At 39.4% G+C, this 23,563-nt stretch overlaps 1 protein-coding gene across 11 annotated transcripts in view; it reads right to left on the bottom strand.

The window, feature by feature from the left end:
* Positions 1-23,563, bottom strand: part of ABLIM2 (actin binding LIM protein family member 2) — a 140,668-nt gene that overhangs the window by 72,885 nt on the left and 44,220 nt on the right. For all 11 annotated transcript variants that reach the window (XM_065836835.2, XM_071808539.1, XM_065836834.2 and 8 more), the window contains exons 3-4: positions 12,709-12,892; positions 2,949-3,064 (exon numbers count right to left, since the gene is read on the bottom strand). In XM_065836835.2, coding sequence (XP_065692907.1) covers positions 2,949-3,064; positions 12,709-12,892 — 300 coding nt within the window. The remainder of the gene's footprint in view (positions 1-2,948; positions 3,065-12,708; positions 12,893-23,563) is intronic.

Raw genomic sequence — 23,563 nt, 5'->3', positions numbered from 1 at the left:
GATTTGGAATGGATAAAGGGAGTAATAATGTGTGTCTCTAATATCACCCTGTAGAGCACCAATATGTGGAAAGAAGCCCAGCACAAGTCTGTGTGCACCACAGATCAGACCACTTGAGTTTTGCTAATAAAAGAGAACATTTGGGTGTGTGCCTGGAATTAGTCCCACAGGACAGTAAATACTGAGTTATCTATCCTCTAGCTGCAATCAGAAATGTTTTTGTGATCTCTCCTGGTCTGGGGGTTCATCCAGTAATCTAATTTAATCACACTGGTTTAAAGTTTATTTCACAGACTTAATACAATATCATGTGCTCAGATGTCATTCATTTTCCATCTGGTTTAACCTTGGGTGGGCAGAAATGCAGCATTTTGTGAGCTACTTTTTTATTCCTAACTGCTGTTTTCTCTTTTGAGTTCCAGATAATTAAAAACAAATACTGTGGTTGCTATGCCAACAGTGCCTACTGATGCAAGGCCCTTGTCTTCCTGTCTTGGATGCAGCACCCTTTGGTGACTCACCTAATTTCAACCGATAACTCTGCAGAACACAGCAATTTGCTGCTACATGTTGACACTATTCCTTGAGTACTCCTTCAACATCAACATTGCCACAAGAGGTCTTCACAGCGAGCATTTTATAAACTAAACAAAACAGGTAGCTAGGTATTTATGCAATAATAAAAAAATTCAAGGACTCAGGCAAAAAAAATTATATATATATATATATATGACACTCTTAATTTCTTCCAAAGGTAATGTATGAAGGAGGTTAAAAACAAAGTGGGAGGACAAAAACACTGGTTCTATCCTAAGGAGAGTGCTTGGAAAACAGCAGTTATTACACATTGCTCTTTTACATATTAATCTGAAAGTTTCCAAAATTCTTTATTATCTTTTTAGATATTTGGTTCATTTTCTGTACACTGTCATTGGTCAGGTTCTGACATATTCTGCTAGATACACGTGAATACACCTCCATGTATTTGTGGCTGCAGTGCTTTCCATTGACCCACCAAAGCTCTACTCTCCACACCAAGGAGGGATTACACTATCGCTACCCAGTTTCCCAAAGCTCATGAGCTCTGTAGCTCCTGGGTCAGCTGCATGTCACCATGAAATCAGAGGATGCTGCTGTGCAATAGCACTGCAAGACACAGGGGAAATGGAGTAAGGAAGAGATAAGAAAGGATATCGTGTATACAAGTAAGGATATTTATCTGGGAACCTGGCATCATGGCACATTCACTTGCAGGCCACATAAGGACCTCAGTTGGCCCTTTAACAAGTCATGGTATCTGTCAGCTCATCACCACATTGTTTGAGAAGAAGAATTGGTAAACCTCAGCTGAAGACCAAATCAAATTATTTTAGAAGTCCAATCCACAGTGTGGCAGATGTCCAGGTTTCAACCAAGACTCTTATCTGAATCCATTAAAACCTGTAACAAGCAAGATTTCCTCCACTTCTAATGAGTTTTGAAGCAGACCTGTATTTGAGGTTTAAATACTTGCATTGGGCTGCGATTTTATTCCGGGAAAAGCTAAACTTTTATTTTCCAAGGCCAGGTTTTGTCACAAAGATATGCTTCCAGTGCTGTTTCTCTTTAAAGCAAGTGGTGTGTCAAGGTTTGCAGGTACCCGTGCATGAGGGAGGCTCAGTGCAGCAACCTGAGAGAGCTGGGGAAATGCAACACAAGATAAACTCTCCATGGGGTGTGTGTGTGCACAGAGAAAGGGAATGTAAGTACATTAAAGCATTCTGTATCACAGATAATCAAATTAAGTTGTTCTGTCAGTACTCAGCCAGGCAAATAATTTCCATTAAAGTCATAGCCACTTTTCCCATTTGACAAGGAGACAAACAGATGATAGGCCATTAAAGTATGGATCTGCAAATCCAGCCAGGCAAGATGGCTGAGGATGATCCATCTCTGGAATAAGTGACAAGACAAAGCACCTAGGAGACGGGGGTCATTCTCTCCCCTAAAGAGAACAGCATTAGCAAGAGAGGAATTAGTACACCACCTCTCACTGCATTCACACGGTAGCTTTTGCTGACAAACTGGAGAAAGGAGATGGTGAAAACTTCTGTAAAAAAGAGAGACACGGGGAAAAACAAAGAAAAAAGAAAAAGAAAAAAAGAAAAAAAAGAAAGAAGAGAAATTGCTCCCTGAAGTGAGCTGGACTCCTTATATTAAAAGGTGAGATCTTTCCTTTGTGTAGGGTCCTTCCTCAGTCATGCCAAATCCAGCTTGATGCGATATGATAGTAATTAAAAATATTTCTGTCTTTGCTATTTAATTGAATTGCTGTTGATGTTTAATTACATATAGGTGCTGGATGAATGTTAAAGAATGGCAGCTGCTCATGAACAAATCAGCAGAGGAACAAGAGTTCAGAGGAACAATTCCACTCTGATTGGGCGCAAAAAAAGTGTTACAAAAAGACCACGTTTTGTGTCTGCAGTGTTTCTATCTTCTGACAATACACAGGAGTACTGAGGTCAAGGCAAATGTCCCTCTGGTCATGTTGCATACACATTCTGTGTAGTATTTAGCCACGCACCCTTGTCACTGTTCTTTTCTGAAGCAACCCTGGCACACTCACAAATTATTAAATATCATGTTGGATTTTATTTTAGCTGGAGTTGGACTAAATCCTCAAAAATATTAACATCTATATTATGACTTCCTCCAAATAATTTGATTTACTCCAGTTTTAATCAAATGCTCTGGGAGGTTCTGTGTATTGTTAACCCTATAATGGCACCATTTGTGTTTCTTTTTAATATCAGACTTCTCGGTGAACTGCCATATGACTACATTGCATTTTTTGACACCTTCTAAGCAGCATAGTGGTGAAAACTCCAGTTAAACATATCAGTGTAAAACCATGTTCTGTGCAGACTAAGAAGCATCAACAGAAAAGAGCAGAAACCCCTACTTACTTCTTAGGTTCTGTACGGGGAAAGAGCTGGTGCTGCTGGAAGGGGGCAGGGAACATTTCTGGCAGATGCACTCCTTCCCGTTAAAAGTTACCCGGTCACCCGCAGGGAAAGGCAGTCTACAACAGAGGGAACAAAAACATACAGGTTACAGCCTTATGTCTTTACAAAAATTAAATACTATTTTCACAAAGGAACTGATCATTACTCTGTTTTCTTTTTCTCTACTTGCCTAGTTCCCATTCATGATTTTTCAGCCACTCGGAGGTTAAAGTATTGAAGGCACATATCAAACAGACAACTATAAATGCAGATGTTACAGCTACTTAGAAAAAATCATATCTAAAGATGTAAAACCACACTGAGCACTCAAGTCCAAATCCTTGCAAATCTAAGAAACGTAGCATTAGCAAGGGTTGATAACTAACAGGATCAGCTACAGAATGAAAACAAAATGGGCATTACAGAGAGTAAGTACAGGCAAATGCAGCTGCTTTTATGTTGTTAAAATGCTGCATGAGAGTGATGACTTTTATACATTAAAAACACAGCACTTGTCCTCCCAATTTTGATCATATCAAAGTCCTTCTCTTAATCTATATGCTCAGAAAGTAAATGTCGGTAAACCCTCATAGGAGAAAATCTATCCCAGTTATAAAACCCAAAGCGTCTACATTACTTGTTTGTCCTACTCAGCAGCAGCTCTCCTTACACTTAATTAAATCCTTCCTTTTCATCAATGTCCTTAAAACAAAAAGCTTTCTGCTATGAGATTTCTTGTTTGGGCACAGAAACCACTGAGGTTTTTTCTCTAAGGGGACCAGATGGACAAACCGCTTCCCAATGCAGCAAAGGATGGTGAGGATTTAGAAACATATTTCACTCCACCCAAAGCTCACGTCCAACTAAATCCCAAGCAAGCTATCAAAACATGGCTTAAGTGGGGCACAAACATAACACAAGCCTTCTGCCTCATGGTGAAGTCCATCTGACCAGATTATTTCATTAACATTTCATTAAAACTCTGCATGTCATTCCTCCACAACCCTTATCAAATTCATACCCACTGCGAAGTCGTCTTCACTACAAGAGCTGCACAGATACTTCTTGCTAAGGATAAACATGATTCTGCTCCCTAAAACACCCAAAAGCGGCTTATACTAAATTTGTGTTGCATTTAAAAGAAAATCTGTATGACTTTAAAAGAGAACAAAAGCAATGTTGCCCTTTGTATCTAAATAATGTAACTAAAATAAATATGAAACAAGATAAATAAGTGTTCTACACTGCCATCCATTGCAGATCATAGGCAATACTTTAAAAAACATGAAGACACATGGAGTTTAAATATTGTTATCTCTTTGAATATCTGATAATGAATTCTGCTTTTCACCTTTTTTTCTTTTTCCCTTAACTAATGACTTTATATTCCAAATACCTGCTAATTTCTTATTTACCTGAAGTTAAACTAAGGGAAACTATTTTATAGAAAAAGCCTTTAAAATCGTCTTGCTCTGACACAAACAGGCCCAAGGACATTTTAGCACAGATCCAGGAGTCCCAGGTCTCCACCAGTTCAAGAGAGGATTTTCTACCATGAATTTTACTCAATAATCTGATCAGAAGAAGAAAGACAACACTGTCTCTAGTATAATAAACAGGATGTGATGAAGTTGTACTGCTCCAGTGAGCAGCAGCTCTGTCCCATCTTGCAGGAATCCAGCAGCAGGAAGCTCCTGTGTTATGTGTTACATATATATATAAATGTTCTTTTTAGGTCGTAAGTGTATTCGCAATGGATTTTTCTACTCTTTAAAGTTCCAGAGCCTTCTAAGATATGGAATAATAAGAGTTTAATGAACATCACAGAACAGTTGAGGTTGGAAAGGACCTCTAGAGGTCATCTGGTCCAAGCCAAAATTTTATTTGATAGAACACACATTTGAATAAAAAATAGTTAATGTGATAAACTTCTATACAGATAATAAACATTAATGACTAATTATCAGAACCTGTCTCAAAAATGGAGTGATATAATTCAAATGCTGTCCTAGTTTTCTGCCACTAATGTGAAAGAAACCATTAAATCATGTTTTCATTTTAACAAAATATTATAAAATCAGATCTAGAACTTAGCACTACTGATTGACCTGGAAAGGCACACGCCAAAGAATTTCAACTGTTCCAGAACTGAGACAAGAACTTGTTATCGATCTCCCACATGTTTTTAGGACGACATACCATCTTGATTTACAGACACCCACAAACTTGTTATGACCACTAGTAATCTGCTCCAAACTAACTCCCCACAAAAACAGTTACTTGCTCCACAGATACAATCACACAACTACACTGCCATACAACTATGCCAAAATCTTTCATTCTTATGCACAGTTGCCTGCCCTGCGCAGGATATTGCCTTCAAGTATGTTTGGCCATGGTCTTTATGAGGACCAAGACTGGGACTCAGCTGATGACCCAAGGGGACTCTCATGAGATGTCTTAGTAATACGGCAAACTTTGCACCATTAATAATCCTGGAGATGGAAGCCATCAATGATTCACTGCTCTGAAGAAGCATCACAACTGCTGAGCATTCCTGCATCTAGTACATTAGGAGCAGTAGCCAGAGGGAAGGAGAATATGGGTTTTTTTGACTCAATGATTTACCTAACAAAAATCCAGCTGTGCTTCCAGCTGAACACAGAAGCCCATCTCAAACAGCTGGACCAAGCATCAAGTAAAGTAGAAGCAGGGACTGATCACTTTGAATCATCTGCATTAGGCAAATAGACAAGAAGAATGTAAGTTAAAACTAGAAGAGATGAATAGGATGATTTACCTCCTATGGCACAAAGCCAGGTAGATGGCATGCACAAAACATGCCAAAGCTCAAAGGTACCAGAGCATGTCACCGGCCTCCTTAAAAGAGAGGGCATGTGGGGGCTTTCCTAGCCCGTGAACATATCATATGTGGTTTATTTTCTAAGACTTTCGTAACTAACCACAGTGCCCTTCTCTCTATTAAGTTTTCCACATCTGCAAGATACCTTGCCCAAAAAAACCCCCAGGGAAATCCTCCTTGGAAGTTGTCTGCTCAAAGGTACCAACAGACGGTTCCTTCCCTCACTGGTCTTGTAAACCCATAATTAGGTCTTGGAGTTTGTTTCACTATCTTGTTTGCTGGGAATCCAGAATTCGTACACAACACATTTGACAGTATTTCTGTAACATCTGACCTCTTCCTTTCACAAGCAGCCATGCTTGAGGATTTTGACACTGGTACAAGTGAAGATGCAACAGAAGGTGGTAACAGTCAGTTAACAAGGTTTCAGTTTCTGAGCTCTTCAACTTGTGAGCACGACTATATATAGCATTGTAAGTTAAGAGTAGCGTATCTGTCTTCAAATACAATGACATCTCACCACCAGTCACCCACTGAACATTGTTAGGTATGGGTTTTAATTAGCTACTTATCCTTTTAAAAATATTCAGTGTGATTTTCACAGTTGGATTATCTATTTTTAAAATGAGAATTAAGATCATCTTTAAAAGTAGCTCTCTGAAATTATTTACAGGATTTCAATACATCTTCTAGGATTCATTTCCCAATTAATTTTGTTTTATCCACCTGCATACAATATTTTTAAACTCAGAAATGACTGGAGCTGATAAAAAAATTCTTATTGTAAGATGCCAAACCACCATTAGCCTAATTCAGGGTAACTGTGGGCTGACACTGAAAGGCCTGGTCCTGGTCTTGTCCTTCTCTGCACCATGCAGCAACCTCTGCAGCTGTGGGTAAGTCATTCAAGTTTTCTTGGCCAAAATATTTTAATTTTTCAGAGCACACAGACAGCCTTCTGTTCTTCAAGTTGCTCATCTGAGTCTGTTGCTGAACAGTCAACTAAATTCAATATAAGAAAATTAACAGAAGCATATGGTCAGGGTTGTGGGGAGAGCAAAGCTATTCATTTCAGTAGCAGACTGCAGTTACACTGGATCAGGTGTAATGTCAGACTGCAACCTAAGGACCTACAGGATCAAATTCTGCTCCAGCTTGTACCTGGTAAAATCAGAACCCTCAAGGTTGCTCCATAGGGATGAATTTGACCCAAGGTGTTAAACCTGATGATATGAAGTAGACATTACTTGATATCTACTGTCTACATTAATTTCAGCAAGGGCAAATGCCAATTCCTGCACCTAGGGAGGAATAACGCCATGCACCATTACCCCTTGGGGGTCAATCAGCTGGAAAGCATAGAAAGATGTAGGGGCTCTGGTGGACACCATGTTGAACATGAGTCAGCACAATGTCCCTGTGGCAAAGGACGTCAGCTGCATTAGTATAGTCAGCAAGTCCAGGGATGTGATCATCTCCTCTGTTCATCACTTGAGAGACTGCATCTGGAGCAGTGGATACCATTTTGGGCTCCTCAGCACAAGATTCACTGGAGGAGATCAGTGGAGGTGGCTGGAACAGAGGATGCAGGGGCAGGGGCTGAAGAAGGTGGACTTGTTAAGCCTTAAAATGCTCAGGGGAGAGGTTATTGCCATCTAAAACTACCTGATGACATGTGTATGAAAATGGAGCCATGCTCGTCTTAAAGGTACAGAGTGAAAGGACAAGAGCCAGCAGATAGAAGCTGGAATCTGGTAAATGTCAACTCAATATAAGGGAAAAAAATTACCACAAGCCTGCTCAAATACTGGAAAAGTCTGTCCAGAGAGACTATGGGATCTCCATCCTTGGAAATATTTTAAATCAATGCTGTCAGCAGCCTGCTCAAACTGGACTTGCTCTGAGCCAGGGTCTGGACCACAGAACCTCCGCAGGTCCCTTCCATCTTACGTGACTCTAGGGCTATAGGTATGCTCCATTGCTCCATGTGTAAACCTGAAGAGCAGGACAGAAAGACTCTTTTTTTTTTTTTTCCCCCCTAGCAAGCATCATATATTATATATGGTTTAGAATCAAAACACTGAGAACAACAGCCTGATTTCAAAACTTTGGCCTCACCATCCAGCTAAAGAAGCCTGCTTCATGAGATGCTTTAAGTAGTGCCCAATACTGCTTCAGTGGGAACCAAACCCTTTCAAAATTCAGCAGCTCTACAAAAGTGAGCAATTAAAATGTTTAACATATTCATAAAGTCTGACCTGATTGCTGTGTTTCAGAACTAACTGAATTTTAAGTTCTAATTTTCAGTATTACCTTAATTTTTTAAGACCTACATACACAAAAGCCCTCAGCTTCTTTCCAGAAATAGCAGTGTTATACGTAGGATTATAAACCCCTTTGCTGGTGGGGAAAAAAAAAAAATCAGTTTTCTGAATTTTTATATTCTACTGCCTGGTCACAGTGAGTTACCTTATTGAATATAATAGAAATACGAATGGATTAAGAGAAGTTTTAGACGTGGGTTTGGCACAAACCCCCTTGAAGAGTACAAAGTTGCCTCTTACCCCTCCAGACATTATTCACCTCTATTTAGCACATATTGAACTCTGTCAATATGCTGTTTCAAGAAAAAACTTCCTAAATTCAGTCAAAACACAGATATCCAAATTCTGTAAAGTGAACACGAACCTGTCTGATTACTAGCCCAGAATGTAGGTGCTAATTTATCCCCCAGCTAAGAGTCAAATTGTTCTTTTCATAATTTACATGCTACAAAAAGCTGTATTCTTCCAACTTAAAATTAGCATACAACCTTACAACCTTACACAGACCATACATCCATCTTACATATGTATGGTCTGCATAGATGTCTCAATACGTCATATAACTTATCACACTAAGACCTCCCCTGAACATTCCATTTTCACAAGTATTATCACAGGCATGATTACCATTGCTTTTTGAAAGACCCAGTTTCCCACCCCTTTCCATCCTCCATAAATTTTTCATGGGACCGTACAGTGCTGTCTCTGACAGCCATATAAGAGCTATGTGCACTATTTTAATAAGAATCAGCTTCTAATGCTACAGATAGCCTTAATTTTCTCCTTCTTCCTACTTTGCTTTTACAAACACATGAACCTTCCAGACGAAATGGTTTTAGCAGCCCTCTGCAGGGGACAGGTCCATCCAGCTACTGCAACTGTGAGATTAAAATTGCTCACCCACCTCCCCGGAATTGAGAGTAAGCAGTTAATATGTAACATTTTTAATCTAGATGGTTTTTCTTCTACTCATTTCTAGTTTTAGGCATTATCATCACAAAACACAACAGCAGAAACCAAGTTTCACTGGACTGTGAACAGCACTGGAAGAAGAAGGGACTAAGACCTCAATCTTTATGCCTCTCAGTGCAAACATGCAATTAAAACCTGATTTTTTTTAAGAGCCGTGCAGTCAATGCAAGATAGAGAGAAACAATTAGAGAGGGAAATATGGTATACAATACTTTTAATAGTTTTTTTCTGTGACTACTACTTCCTTTTTTTTTCACACTTTGACTTGTGGCAGCCCTGGGAAATAGCAGTTGAGTGCCAAGGGATGCCCGGGATGAGTTGGATTGCCAACACTGAAGTTTTTTCACAGAGGAGGGCAGCAGGTTGTGAATGCTGTGCAGAGGGCACCAGAGAACAGCTCTTTTCCATCACACTGGGTCACATGGCACTCAAAAGTAGTAGTATCAGGAAACTCAGAAAATGACTGGGCTCGCCTTGCTGGCTTTTTTCTCACTGCTCCAGCTAGCTGTTTGCACATTAGATTCTCTCACTCGTTTTACCATCTGAAGCAATACACACTTCCCACCAGTTTCTATTCAAATCTATTCAAATCAAAAAGGAGTTGCTACTGTCGCTGGTTTACTATGAGCATAGGAACAGTTTAAAAGGGTTACTTCAGCAATTACAGAAATGCAGGTTATAGAAGCGATCATTTAAAGAGCTTAATGATCCTGCAATATTCTGGAGACCTGTGTCATGAGTCAAAGTGCCTTCTGCTGCCAGCGTTTTCCTCCTGAAGCTGGTAGAAGTCATGCTTGGTTTCCACGAGGGCAGAATCAGCCTCACGATCAGGCAGTCACCACCTTTCAAGGTCACATTGTTCTGGAATTCAGATTTCTAACAGAGAGCCCACATTAAAGTCCGGCTGTAAAAGGCAACATCAAATGCAGTTTGCGTGGTCAGCCAACTGCTTCAGACAGTGTGCTCTGGCCCATTATTTATGGTTTCTGCCCATCTATAAGAAATGAGGGCACAAATGGTACTCCTGACTGTTCTCACAGAAGAAAACAGCCAGGCAGAAGGCCTTACAATCCTGTACCTGAAAACAAATGGTTCTATTTTTTGCCATTTAATATTATTATTTTTTAAACAAACATTCTTTTTCTCCTTAAACCACACATATCTATAGTCTACCCGCCTTATTTTTATTGAGGTTATCACTCAATAAAATAAATGCTGATGATATTTAGATGGGACACTCTTTCCCATAAAAATCATAAATTACGTCTGGCTTGCAAAGACTGGGGTAATTGAAGCAACAGTGATTTAAAGCAGTTGAGGACCGGGTCCAGTGTTTTTACTATAAACAGATGACAGGTTTCTTCTGTTGCTCTGCACCACAAGTGTGCGTTACAACCCCCCTGAGAGACACAAACTGCATCTTGCTGGTCAGCAGGGCATTAGTTGACTCTGATGAGGGCAACATCCTTCTAAGGAAAGCAACAGAAGAAAATCTGTGTCTTTCTACTGAAGTTTTAGATAGCAGCAATTAGGAACAGTGAAATAGCTTTTAGTCCAACAGTTATACAGAACGTTTAATTATACAGAATGTTAGGGAACATCTGATTTTTTTTTTTTTATATGAAATACTATTTTATTGGAACTTCATTTTTAAACGCTTTAGCATGTCTTCAATACACATGATATTTTCAGTATGTTCTAGTGAGTATTTTCACTGTATTGCAATTCAGCTCACCCGAATTGTTAGGTATTTAAGAATAAATAGTTTTGTCATACAGAAAAATATTCTAAATTTCCAGGGAGATGAGACAAACTGTACCATCATCAGGTGAAGGGCTGACTAAATACAGCATGAGGTTAGGTTTCAGTGAGGCCATTGGATATACTAAGCTAGGTACCAACCTGCTAAGTATAGTAACACACAGGTAAATAATTCATGCCTGAATGCTAAACCTTAATGGTGTGGCTGAGGATACAAGCACATTTAGCAGGAAAACAGAATCAACCATTTTTTCCTCTTACTCCTAAATAAAGTTCCTCACTTTACAGAAGGTACTAGGGCTAAGAAAGGTACCAAGAAGAGCCATAATACTGAGAGGCTGCAGGCCAAGGGCGTGTATGGTCAACAGTGAAGTTATGAGATCCACAATTAACCAATTAAATAATTTTTCTTCCTATTAAAAAACCAAAAAACACAACACACAAGCAAACACCACCACCACACCAACAAAAAAAAAAACAACAAAGAAACCAAACACCACCACCACACTACACCACAAAGTTTTTAGGCATTTTTGTTAACGTTACTATTCATGTCTGTTTTAAAAGTATCTAAAAGGAAAAAAATCTACTGAACATAGCAAAACTTGAACAGACAGAATTAAATATAATAAAGGCTAGTCAGACTGAGAGTCTTCCCCTTAACATGCTCCGTTAATTATTCCTGCAGTTGCTATATTAAATTGATATCCTGCTGTGAACCACGGCTGTTCTGGAATTTGTAGTCTTGCTTCTGCATCAGTACAGGAGGACATGTGGGTTCGGTAGCCCCACGATCTGGGCAGTTTGGCTGGCAGATGGCCACAGTGACACGGACACGCTGGTTTTGGACTGCAGTCACCTGAACGTGGCATCAGCACACATAGTATCTACAATGTGGTGCATCAATGCCCTGTTGTGCTTTCCCTTGGAATGTGTGGTTACTCATCTTGTACTGTTAAAGGCTTGAATTTAGCCAGGAAAATTATTACAGCATTTCCATTTGTTCCAAACTGCTATAACAGCGCATTTCCTGAAGGTTTAGTTGACTTAAATTTTCATTCTGAAGTGCTCAACAGATCAGTTTGTGCTGTTTCCCCAGAAAAGGATTAAGATGCAGGTCAAAGGGACATCAATCGCTTGCACTGCAGAGCCTGCAAACATCCCCACCAGCACTGGGTCGCAATGTCACACGTACCCACATGGGAAATGATCCCACTGAACCATAATAGGCTGCCTGGGGTGGGGAGGAATTCTGTGTGCTGTGCTACTTGTCACCTCCATGGCTGCTTGAAACCCTTGGTGAAATCCAACACAGACACTAGTGTTTGTGGGTCCAGGACCTTTCTGTCCTGTTTCAAATGACCATTGGAGTTTCTGGGAAGCAGCACTGTGAAACTTTGGTTTAACTCTATTAATATGGTATCCACTCAGCTCGGCCACTGGCATTTGAATCCTTTGTCACTTCAGTCAGCAAAAGACAAATTAGCAGACACTGGTAAAATAAAGCAACATTAGTGACAAAAGGTCTGACAGTAGAGGCAATGGCAGTTTCTAAAGTACCTTGAAAACTTCACACATAAGACACCATAAAACAGAAAAAGCATTTAAAAAAAAAAATGAGGCACTCAAAATTTACTTTTTTTTTTTTTTTCAGATTCTGCTACTTTTTAAGGAGTGGATAATAGAAAACAGAACCTTTTTTTTTTTTTTTCCCATCTACAGGCTATAAATTTGAACGCCTGGCATCGGGCTTTCAAAATCTACTTTTTAAATGAAATACAACTTCATGTAGAAAACATACCTGCAGACAGCACACACAAAACAGTCTGGGTGATAGGTTTTGCCCAGAGCCGAGACCACTTCTCCCTCAATGAATTCATCACAACTGAAGCACCGTGTGCCATAGAGTCTCTGGTAGTCCAAAGTACAGATGTAGTCTCCCTGTCTCACAAAAAATCCTCCTTGAGCCAGGTCACATCCACAAGCTGCAGGAAGAGAAAAGGCAGACTCAGAAGGCTGGAAAAGGAAAACTCACTCTCTAAATGATGCTGATTTTTCAACTATGATCAGTATGATTCCTAGTAGAGTAGAGTATTTAAGCACTTATGATAACAGAACAGTTGTGCATCTGAAAAACATTACTTCTATAGTAAGTTACATCAGTGATGCATTTTGTACACTAATAGTTTGGATTTATTCCATGTAAAAATATTAACCTCAATGCAGAGGTTGCAAGCACAAAGTCTTCAGGAGTTGAGTTCAGGCCTAGCATATACAATACCCATTACTATATTCAATAGGTTAAAAGAAATGCAAAAAGGATATAAACCTTCAAAATCTAAAGCACCAGTGTTGCAGAGAAATGTCCCTGCCAGGTTACTCTACAACTGCATGATATTCCTCCTGGATACAAAAGTGGTTAAAACACTACTCCATCTAAACACAGGGTCTGATGCACATGGCAACTGCTGTAATTGTCCACAACAGTTTACAAGATCCTTTCTTTAAATCAGATCTTACATTTACCTGATAAACATCACATGTCAAACATAAATTGGAGGGATCACCAGCACCATCTGCTCCTGGCAAAAGTAGAGTTTTTCATCCTGTCAAGTTATATCTTTAAAGCTAACTCTGTAGGAAAGGGTTAAAGTTGATTAACCCATGGCTTGTAAGACTTTTCAGAGGCTTCCTCCATTGTGCTAGGGATAGAGCTAGGCTGGCGTTTTGAGAACGTATAAGATGGGAGAGAGATGACAACCTGGCTGATATCACACAGAGATAGACAGAGACAAAAGAAGAACCTCATCCGTAACAAACTGGATCTTTGAAAACAGACGATTTATAAGGAGGACTGGAACGCAAAATGTTATTCTGATGCTGTGCTGACTACTACTTTAAGTCACAGCATCACCCTTGTTACTACCTACTTCTGTTCCTGGGGATGTGCATGTAAGGAGGTGCTTCCAGCAGCAAATGGTGCCTACAGTCAAATGAGGCTGAAAAAACAATCATAGCCATGATATTACTCAAATGCAACACACAGAAGAAAAGTGAGAATGTTGCTTATCAAATTTGGGTCACATCTACAAAACACATCAGAGCTGTTCAGTGCCTTGGTCCCAAAACAGCAGAGGTACCTCAATGTCGGAAGTTCAAGACTGAGATTTCTGCTTAGGTACCCGAGAGTCCACAGGCACTTTGGTTTTTAAATGTAAAGCCTCCCAGCTCACACCAAAGCCTATGTGCAATGCCAGAATTGGTCATCTTGCATCTAAGCAATGAGAAACAAATCTCCAGCAGACATGCTCAAGGCACAAAATAACACACACTCACAGCACAGAAATCCCTTGGACACATATCCTGTCATGTTCATTCAAAAACATATCCAGTCACCTGCCTTTTTTAATCATCTTTCTAGTAGCTAGAGACAGCAGCACAGGAGGCCTGGGCTCAAGGTTCTCTTTAAACCCCAAGTAGACATTTAAATCATGATCTTTTCTCTCCCTGGAGATGGTCCTAACCACTAAGAGACAGAAAACAACAATCATGCTGGAACTGTATTAGTATATGACTAAGAACTGCAGAACCATGTCTTTCTTAACCTTTCTTTTAAGTCAAAATAATTCCAGTTACATAGCATTTGTCATGGACTACAACTATGGACTAGAAGATTTATCTTGCAATACATTGTTCATGTGGTTTATCTCACAGGCTTAACACATTTGCTTTAACATTATTCTTTCTCACCCTTGCTCTAAGTTTTAGTAAAGACATGTTTTTTAACAGATTCTTCAAAAATGTTGTATGACTTCCTAAATATCAGGGGTTTCTTTCAGCCTATATACTTCACCTGCATTTGTACTGTTGTGACAAAAAGACAGATTAAATATGGATTTAAGATGAGGCTGAGCAGCACATTGCACTGATACCAACAATGCACTAGAGCACCATACAGTGTTTAAACTTGCAGAGTGGATCATAAGAGAAAATCATTAAAGAACATAATTAGGATTTTTTTATGAGAACAGGGAGGGTTTACTTCCCTATATAATGTTTCTTTATGGCACATCTTAACTGCAGTGCACCTGAACAAAGCTACCAAGAACTGCTTTGAGCTACAGGGCAGGCACCGACCTACAGGTTTTGGTCTGTGCCATCCAAGAGGGACTGGGAGCTGGGCTTCCATAACAAGGGGAAGACAAGGAGTTGGAAGTGCACCTATAAATTATCTGTCCCTGCTCTGTCATGCACTCTTGCCACTACTCTCCTGCTAAAACAAGCAGTAAGCAGAAGCAAATCTGTATGTTTTTACTGCTGGCGTGGTTCCTTAAGGGAGGTCATGCAGGCCCTGTCTCAGTGCTGCTAACAGTGCCCTGGTGCTGAGGTTTGGGGTAGATGGGGTTGAAGACAGCCTTGCCATTGGCATTTGATGAAAACTTGCCTCACCCTGAACCTATTTGCCTTCCTCTTTGCTGTCACTAAGGTTAAAATTACTACAGCTCATTGTGTATTACTCCAAAGCAGTTTGCACTAATGCAGACTTCTCAGGAAACCCTTCGGTAAAACTGTTTACCCAAAGAGAACCAGAAAACCTAAGTATTTGGACTTTGAAACATAAGCTGAGCTTGGCATCCTCTAATCAGGCCCTTTTTTGCGTTGCAAAGAGCAGCTGAATTCAGTATGGAGGAACACAAATTGCTCCATGTTCATTTGCACAGCAGAATGAAGATTAAGAGTTGTTTTTTACCTAAGCTGCTCTTATACCTGTTACTGTACTTTCCAATTAATATTAACAGATGTAGCCTGACAGTGAACTGCAAGCTGAAGTAATGGGTTCTTCTAGTGGTTTTTGCTACACACTACACTAAAGTCACATCCATGTAAGAAATTGAAGAAATTAAATGGACCACGAGAAGGAAAAACAACTTGCCAACCTACTTGCCCCACAATACAGAGTCAATGACTTCCTTCCTGCAAAGAGCTATTTCAAGATACATGACTTTTTTGATAAACAAAGTATTATAAACCTCACTTAGCTGCAGCTCTAGAGCAATAGCTAGGATAGAAAAAATTTGCAGGGTAATATTGCAATTAAAAAATGGCCAAGGGGGAGATGGCAGTGGTTTGTGAAGAAGGGGGAAGCACAACCTCAAAGAAGGCTGTTAGTACAGCTGATCAATGACTATAGGAAATGCCTATAGGGATAATGCTCTTGGTACAACAAAGCTGATCCATGGCAGTGAAATGTGCTATGACCCAAAGCCCATAGTCTTTACCACTGCAGTGGAGGATGCAGACAGAAGGGGAGCTGGATACCTTGAGACATGGAAAAGAAGTTTACTTTAAATGCACAAGATGAAACGTTGTTCATTTAAACATGAGAGGAAAAAAATCCCTTCTGAGTGGCAGAAGGAAAGAAAGATTTGCAAATATTGATGATCACAGGACAACAAGTCATTAATATTTCGAAGTAATAAGTAAGGATGCACTGGGCTAAGTAGGATCCACACAGCTGGCTAGTAAGTAAAGACAGCATAGCTTGTGAGCACACAGGGTATATCTTGCTCAATTTTCAAAAAAGACCACTACACAGCAGAGCAGGGCTATCAGGATGACCTAAAGAATTAATGCCTATTTTAAGAGATAAAGCAGAATTTGACTTGTTCAGCTTAGCAGAAACAACAAATAAAACCCTAGGAAACAATATCTCAACATACATTTGAGGTTTAAACAGAGTTAAAGAAAAGATGAAGAGTTATTTAAACCCAGTAGGACTGTTGCCACAAGAACGACAGAGGAACCTTGACCATGAATAAATGGAGGCTGCAAATTAATACAAGTGTTTCTAACGATCACAGGAAAGAAGTTGTAGAACAGTATTCCAGTAAGAAGGAAGAAAGATGGAAAAAAAGGCCTCAGATCTCTATAACTTCAGCATGTTGTCTGAGCAAAATTAAAAAGGGATTATGACGCCTTTTTAAAATTAAAATATTAGTTTAAAGGGACTGTCTTTTAAAGGATAATGAGAGAGATCACATAACCACAAAAATTATCCAATGTGAAACAAGTTTGGATGAAACTAGAAAAATAAAAAGGGGGTTTAAAAAATTTCTTAGGGTTTGAGTACCTTAAACCCAATATCATCCATAAAATATAAACACTCAAAAATACAATCCTTCCATTTAATACTTCTGCTTAATTAAGCAGATGCATCTCTCATACTCCATAAAATCAGCACTTCACAAACACTACAATATAACAAATACCTAACAATTTTATTCAACTGCCATTGAATTTTAGAGTTACAGCAGAAAATACACGGCAAGTATGGAAAGAAGCTCTTTTTCACTGACAGTACTACTTCCTGTGTAATACAGTAGCAGAAATCAACTGACATATAAATAGGTTATGATATAAAGTTATTTGGAACTAATTAGATCTGCAAAAAACTGAATTGAGAGTAGTGGCCAATTCTTCAGAGATTTGATAACCTCTTCTGCTCAGCAAGGGTATTAAATCTGATGTACATCAGTATGACTACTGATTCAGTTTGGTGCAAGGGTATCTTTATGGCAGGATTACAATTGTCTTAAATATTTCTTTTATAAAGCCAGCTGCTTTTATGTCACTTCTGAAGATTTTAGCTGAGACAATCCTATATATGCCATACTAAAGAAAAATACTTATTTCATTACAGCTTTTAAATGAAAACAGGCTTTTCATGTAAAAACATTAGGTACATTTTAAAGTATTTTTTCAGAGGAAAAAGCTGGGATGAAAAGATTTCAAATAGGCTTAGGTATCACACAAGTTCTTATCCATATCAGTGACAAAGGTTTTTAGTGTTTTAGCATTCCAAGATGTTTCAAAAATCATTTGTGTCAGACCTTGATGCCACATTTGGCCCCTTAATCTCAAATCTTGTCAATGGTGACTAGTTCTTCTAGAGTTCTCTCCAGACTCATTAGTTATAAGCAAATCCCCTGAGAAAGAGAACCCATTAATGTATTTTTCGCACAGAAATCTCAGCAGTGTGGGCTTCTGGCCCTTTCTTTCCATCTCATTTTGAGACACACACCTAGCGGAAACCATGTACATGACAGTTCACAGAGGTGCTACCCTCTCTTGTATACTCATGAATGAAGCAAAATCTAGCTCATGAGTGAATCTGGGGCGCAGGAGGGAGTCTCCATGATTATACCTTCCCTCTTATCCACCAACTCTGCAGGCTGGGGGAAGTCACAGCTTCTCCACAATCCAAATACTCCTCTACTGCTCTTCACACGACTCCACCACCAGTTCCAACCCAAAACCCTCAAGTGTTCCTGAACTCTCTGAACCATCTGATATGATTTAACTCAACATCCAGCTGTCTAGAAGAGAACACAGGATTCCAGTTAAATATTGGCCTGGATATTAAAATAGTCCAAATTTAAAGCTGAGAAGAGTGGGTCTCCCACTAGCCATCCCTTGGGTGAGCTGCTGTCCCTCTTGCCTGCTGCTTATGTGGACAGAGGAACACTGCTCAGCTGAGATGATCCTGCAGAGACAAGAAATCAGGGAAAGGAAAGCTGGAGGAAGACTGGAGAGCACATTTGAAGGTATTATAACTACTAGATCTTACTCTTCTAAGACAGGAAATCAGCATTATGTCACAGATCCACTCCTACCCAACACTTGTCATCCAAAATGAGTATCTGGAGGTAGGGTTATTTAAAACCTAGAAACAGTTTTCAACCGTTACTCAAGTTCATCTCAGTGAAACAAGAAAAGCACTGCAAACACAGCACTTATGATAATGAAGAGACTAAAACTGAGAAACTCAGCTGCTTGTCTTGGTACTACCCTGTGTATCAAGGTAATGCCCTATCTTCAACAGTTACAAGCTTAAGGAGTAATTTTAAGTAGTGAATAAATGTTTGTCTCCTCCTATGGTATTTGGCAGCAAGCCAGTACCTGGACATGCTGTGGGACTTGAGATGGAAGATATCCACACCATTTATAAAGAGGGTACTTCAGGGTGGTTTCTCTGACAACTCAGTAATTCCACTCATTAAGATGGTTTGCAGTTACCTGACACCAAAATACTTCATGTAGGACTGAAGGGTTCCTCTATTTGCTTAGAAACAGGCTATTTTTTCCCCAGCCTGTTGTCTGTAACAGTAGCACTGGAGCACTGTCATTTCTGCTGTGATTTCACAGTCAATCTAACTCCGTAATTCTTTGTTGCCTACAGCCTATAAAAATAAATAGCAGCAATAGCAATTAATCAATGCACTTGAAGCACGTTGCTAACCCACTGTTGTATGTCATCAGTATTCTGTTTGCACTGTGCAAATATAAAATGCATCCTTATTTTCCTTGCTGGCAAACAAGTCAACTGAAAGTACATTAATTTTTTGGCTGTGTGCAGGGCCTGAAAATCAGCTTTGCCTGGAGAGGCTCAGGGAATGCTACACTTTCTGTGCTGCTGTACACTACAGCAGACTACAGCAATAAAACGTACTGGTCTTCTTGTCACCCAACCAGCCCCGTTTTGCTTTCAGCCTACCAGACAATCAAGCATTTTGCTTATGAATCTGCAACTGCACACAACCAGGTGTGAATCCAAGACAAGAGAGAGGCAGAGACCCTTAAAATAAAAGGAAGAACAAAGACCCATTCATAAGGTTGTTACAGAGAAAACAAGAAAGAGATCTCTGCTTGCCCAGAGCTAAATAAAAGTTTTCTTCCTCAGTACAGCAGCTTTATACCCATTTCTAGCACTTCTCCTTCATCCCTGAGATGAAGCCTGGTGGCTGAGTAAGATCTCAAGAATGACACATAATATGATGCTGATATAATTCTCCTTTGACAGCTAAATTGCCTGGTTTCATACACCATTGATGCCGTCTGGGAGCCCATTCTCTAAAAGCCCATCATTATATCTGGAACATTTCTCCTGGCTACTATGACTGTGAGAAGCAACAGCAACCACCTGGCAAACTTCCACCACTACATCTTTGACTTAAATTCAAACTGAACTGCAATTAATTTGAAGCAGTCTGAGTCCATTTCCAGAAGGCAACTGTCACTGTGATACTCCTGTTGCATGCTCTGGTGTGGATGAGTCTAGGTAAGCTTTTCACAAAGGTTTTGGAGAAGTCTTCCTCACCTGGAAGTTTGCTGGCCATGCAAAGTCTGCATGAGAATATCAGCTCACCTGACCTATTGGACAATTCACATCTGAGACTTCTGTCTATAGCTGAGGCAGCAGCAAAACAGAAGGAACCTTCTGGTGGTATATATATATATAATCCATATAATCCAATCACTCTTCCTAGGTAGGAGTCTTTCCAAGCAGATGTCAATGAAATCAAGAATACTCAAGTCTGTCAGTCACTGGCAGCATTTTAGCTATAATATCTGAAATACCAGCTATAATATTTTATTTATTTATTTATTTATTTTTACAGTCCAAGGTAGAGAAAAATAGGCATATGCAGCACCAGGAATGTCTGGGGCAGACCTGCTGGTCCCTTCCCCAGCTCCTGACCAGAAACTGCAGAAGGCAGACAGGTCTGCCAGAGAAAAACTAGACCATCTTTCTGCAGTGGGTGAGATAAAGAGAACTCTGGACTATATCCTACCTATCCTGCAATACTTCACCATGCATGTGTAGCATTGATAAAGCTATAAAGGATACAGTGTACAGCACATCTACAGAAGCTTTCAGGCTACACTGACCATGATACCTGTAAATTAATTTGTGGAGTGCACACTTCAGTCCAGGAAAACCCTTAGAAATTCAGAATGCTCTCTGGAGACTGACAAAGCATTAATGACTCAGGTGTACTAATAAAAACAAAGGAGAGTTTGGGGAATTTCCTGTGCACTATGTAACTTGACTCCTGTAATTTATGTGAACTACACATCTAGTAATTTTTGCATTAGAAAGTGCATTTCCATCTTCCATTTCCCTTCAGGAAAGCAGAATCTCCCAGTAGCTTAAAGACAATGTTACTGCCCTATAAAAGCTCTTCTACAGTGCTGAGGGTGAGGGGGATCCTCACAGCACATGGCTGTTTCAAGCTACCAAAACAACTCCTGGGAAAACTGAAAAGTTGTTTGGTTTATATTGATTTCTTATTTTAAGGAATCAATCTGGTTATTTAAAATTGACAAGCATGCCGAAGAGATTTAAGAAAGAGAAATGTGCTTTAATGCAGTTTAAATCTAATAGGATCTTAATTGTTTATGATAACATGCTGCTGTCATTTGCTGGACTAACTAAAACAGTTTTGTTTTTTGTTTTTTTTTTTTAACATGTTAAGCAACAACATTAAATATTTTCTGCTTTTTCATAATGATGTTTTGGGTGCCAGTTACAGGTTTGCAAATTAAGTGTTTGCTCTGACTATGCACAGATATGGCAGATGGTCTCACGTTAATGAGTCGCGGAAAGTGGGAGGTGGAATAACACCACTGTGGCAGTGATGAATTTTGTGTGACAGCTCTCTCTGGGTGTCCATGCAGGTTTCACATCACCTTAGTGCATCGAAACATCCAGGAACTACACGCTGGCTGTATCCCTGCTGTATCCCCATGTAAAAAACTGTAATACTGAGGGAAAGTCCCCCTGCATAAAGGCAACCTTGCACGACATTTTTTGTGGGGGGAAAAAACTTTACCCTAAGAAGAGAACTTGAGTAATTAAAAAGAATTACAGGCATGACATTATCTAATGTGGGCTGAAATTATGTACGCTCAAATTGCTTTATCTGAGTAATAACTACTGCCTGCAAAGCTTATGTTACCATGAACATCAGGCATAATTTTTAAATGCATTCAGATTTGTCTACTTTGATTTAAATCAGGATAACTTTTACTACTCTTCATTTATTTGGCATCTTTATCTAAATCTACCTCAGCATTCCCAGCACAGTTAAGCACCTCCACAATGGAAACATCTTCTGCCCATGGCTTTATTTGTAGTTTGGATCATCCCCTGGGAATTTCAGTAATTACTTATGAGAAAAACCTATCCATGTTTTCAAAGAGCACTTAACTTTCTACATAACTTCTTAGTCTTCAGACTAGAAGGCTATAAATAAGGAGAAAAGCAAGGCAATGAAAAGATTGAAGAAAATTGTATTTGTCTGTTAGTAAGAAAGTAAAGCAGGGATATTATATAATATCCTGGGTATAAAAACTAGACTAAGCATGTATAGCTTTACTATGCCCTAAAAACCTAAAATTTAATGTCTTTCAATGAGGTAAATCAAGCTGGAAACCAGAAAGAACAGAAGCTTGGCTTCCTGTGGTAGACCTTTATAGAAATGTAAGGAAGATATTCCTTAACTGTGATTCGTCGCTGTCCCTTTCCCACACTTTACTAATATTACATAAATTCATGAAAGATGCTCTTAAAAAATTCAGACTCTGGATGCCATGATATAAAGCTCTCGCTAAAGTGCTGATGTGATTGGTGTACAACCAAGACATGAGGGGTTGCAGAATGTTCTTCATGAATCCAAAGAAATGTTGCAACTAACAAGGATGTGATAAAAACAACAGAAAAATTTAAAATTACTTTGTGATTGTGAGACTTCACTGATGTTTTTCATGCTTTAATAATTGAGCTGCTTTTGGAATGTTAGTGATTAATGATTTTTAAAGTTTAAAAATCTCAAACCCACCACATAGAACCATAGGCCGGGCAAAAGGGGTAATTGTCATTATTGTTATCATTATTTCAATTAAATGAAACATTAAGCTAACATGACATTGGTAAGTTAACCCCATACCCACCATACTGTCCCAGCCAGACCCTGACAGCATTGCGTCAAAAGCGTAGTTTTTCCTATTCCTATTACGAACTCCTGAAGAACTCGGGAAGTGATGGACACGTTGCTGAGAATGTCTGAACAACGAGAGCCTCTATGCTGCCTCCCCAGTGCCTCAGATATCTCACATGCCATCAGCCACTACTGCCTGGCCAAAAGTTGGGACTCAGAAATCTTACTAGGGAGCTTCCCGTAAATGACTCCCATTCCGAAACATGAAACCCCGTAGCTATGTCCAAACGCAAGTCCCTCAGATTACACAGTGTAGCTTTTAACATATTTATATCCTGGCAGATGCGTTTGATCTAACAAACAAATCACTCCTCTTACCAAGTTACTTGACATTTTTAACCTTTTCAATGAAAACTGTGTCTTACTCCTTCCTGTTAATGTGGCTTCAAAATAAGTCATATGACTCTGGGTTGTGTTGTATGTTCTACTGAAAAAATGGCATAGAAGTGATATAGAAAGCCCAGGGCTTTTTCACATTTCCCAGGAATCTGTAATACCATATGAATCACAAATGCTGACCCACAGAAACACATAAACCACAAACATAAGGGGCAAAACACGACACGTACATAGGGAAGCTGCTATAGCACAATGGCCATGTTTTCACATCTGTTGCTTGGATTGCAAGCTTACTTCATTTCATCAAGACCAAATCAGTAAAGGACAAAGATACTAGTTATGGTTCATTTCACATAGGAGTTATGTTGTACAAAGAACAGCATTTTACAGGATTGGGATGATTTTCCCATTTAACTAGGGTGGAGGCTGCAGGATTTTTGTATGCAAATATATTTACAAACATATTTTGGACTGTCC

The sequence above is a fragment of the Patagioenas fasciata genome, chromosome 4 (genome assembly GCF_037038585.1).
Source record: "Patagioenas fasciata isolate bPatFas1 chromosome 4, bPatFas1.hap1, whole genome shotgun sequence".
NCBI classification, from domain to species: Eukaryota; Metazoa; Chordata; class Aves; order Columbiformes; family Columbidae; genus Patagioenas; species Patagioenas fasciata.
Note: the sequence above shows the minus strand (reverse complement) of the source record. Positions and strands in the feature narration are given on the sequence as shown.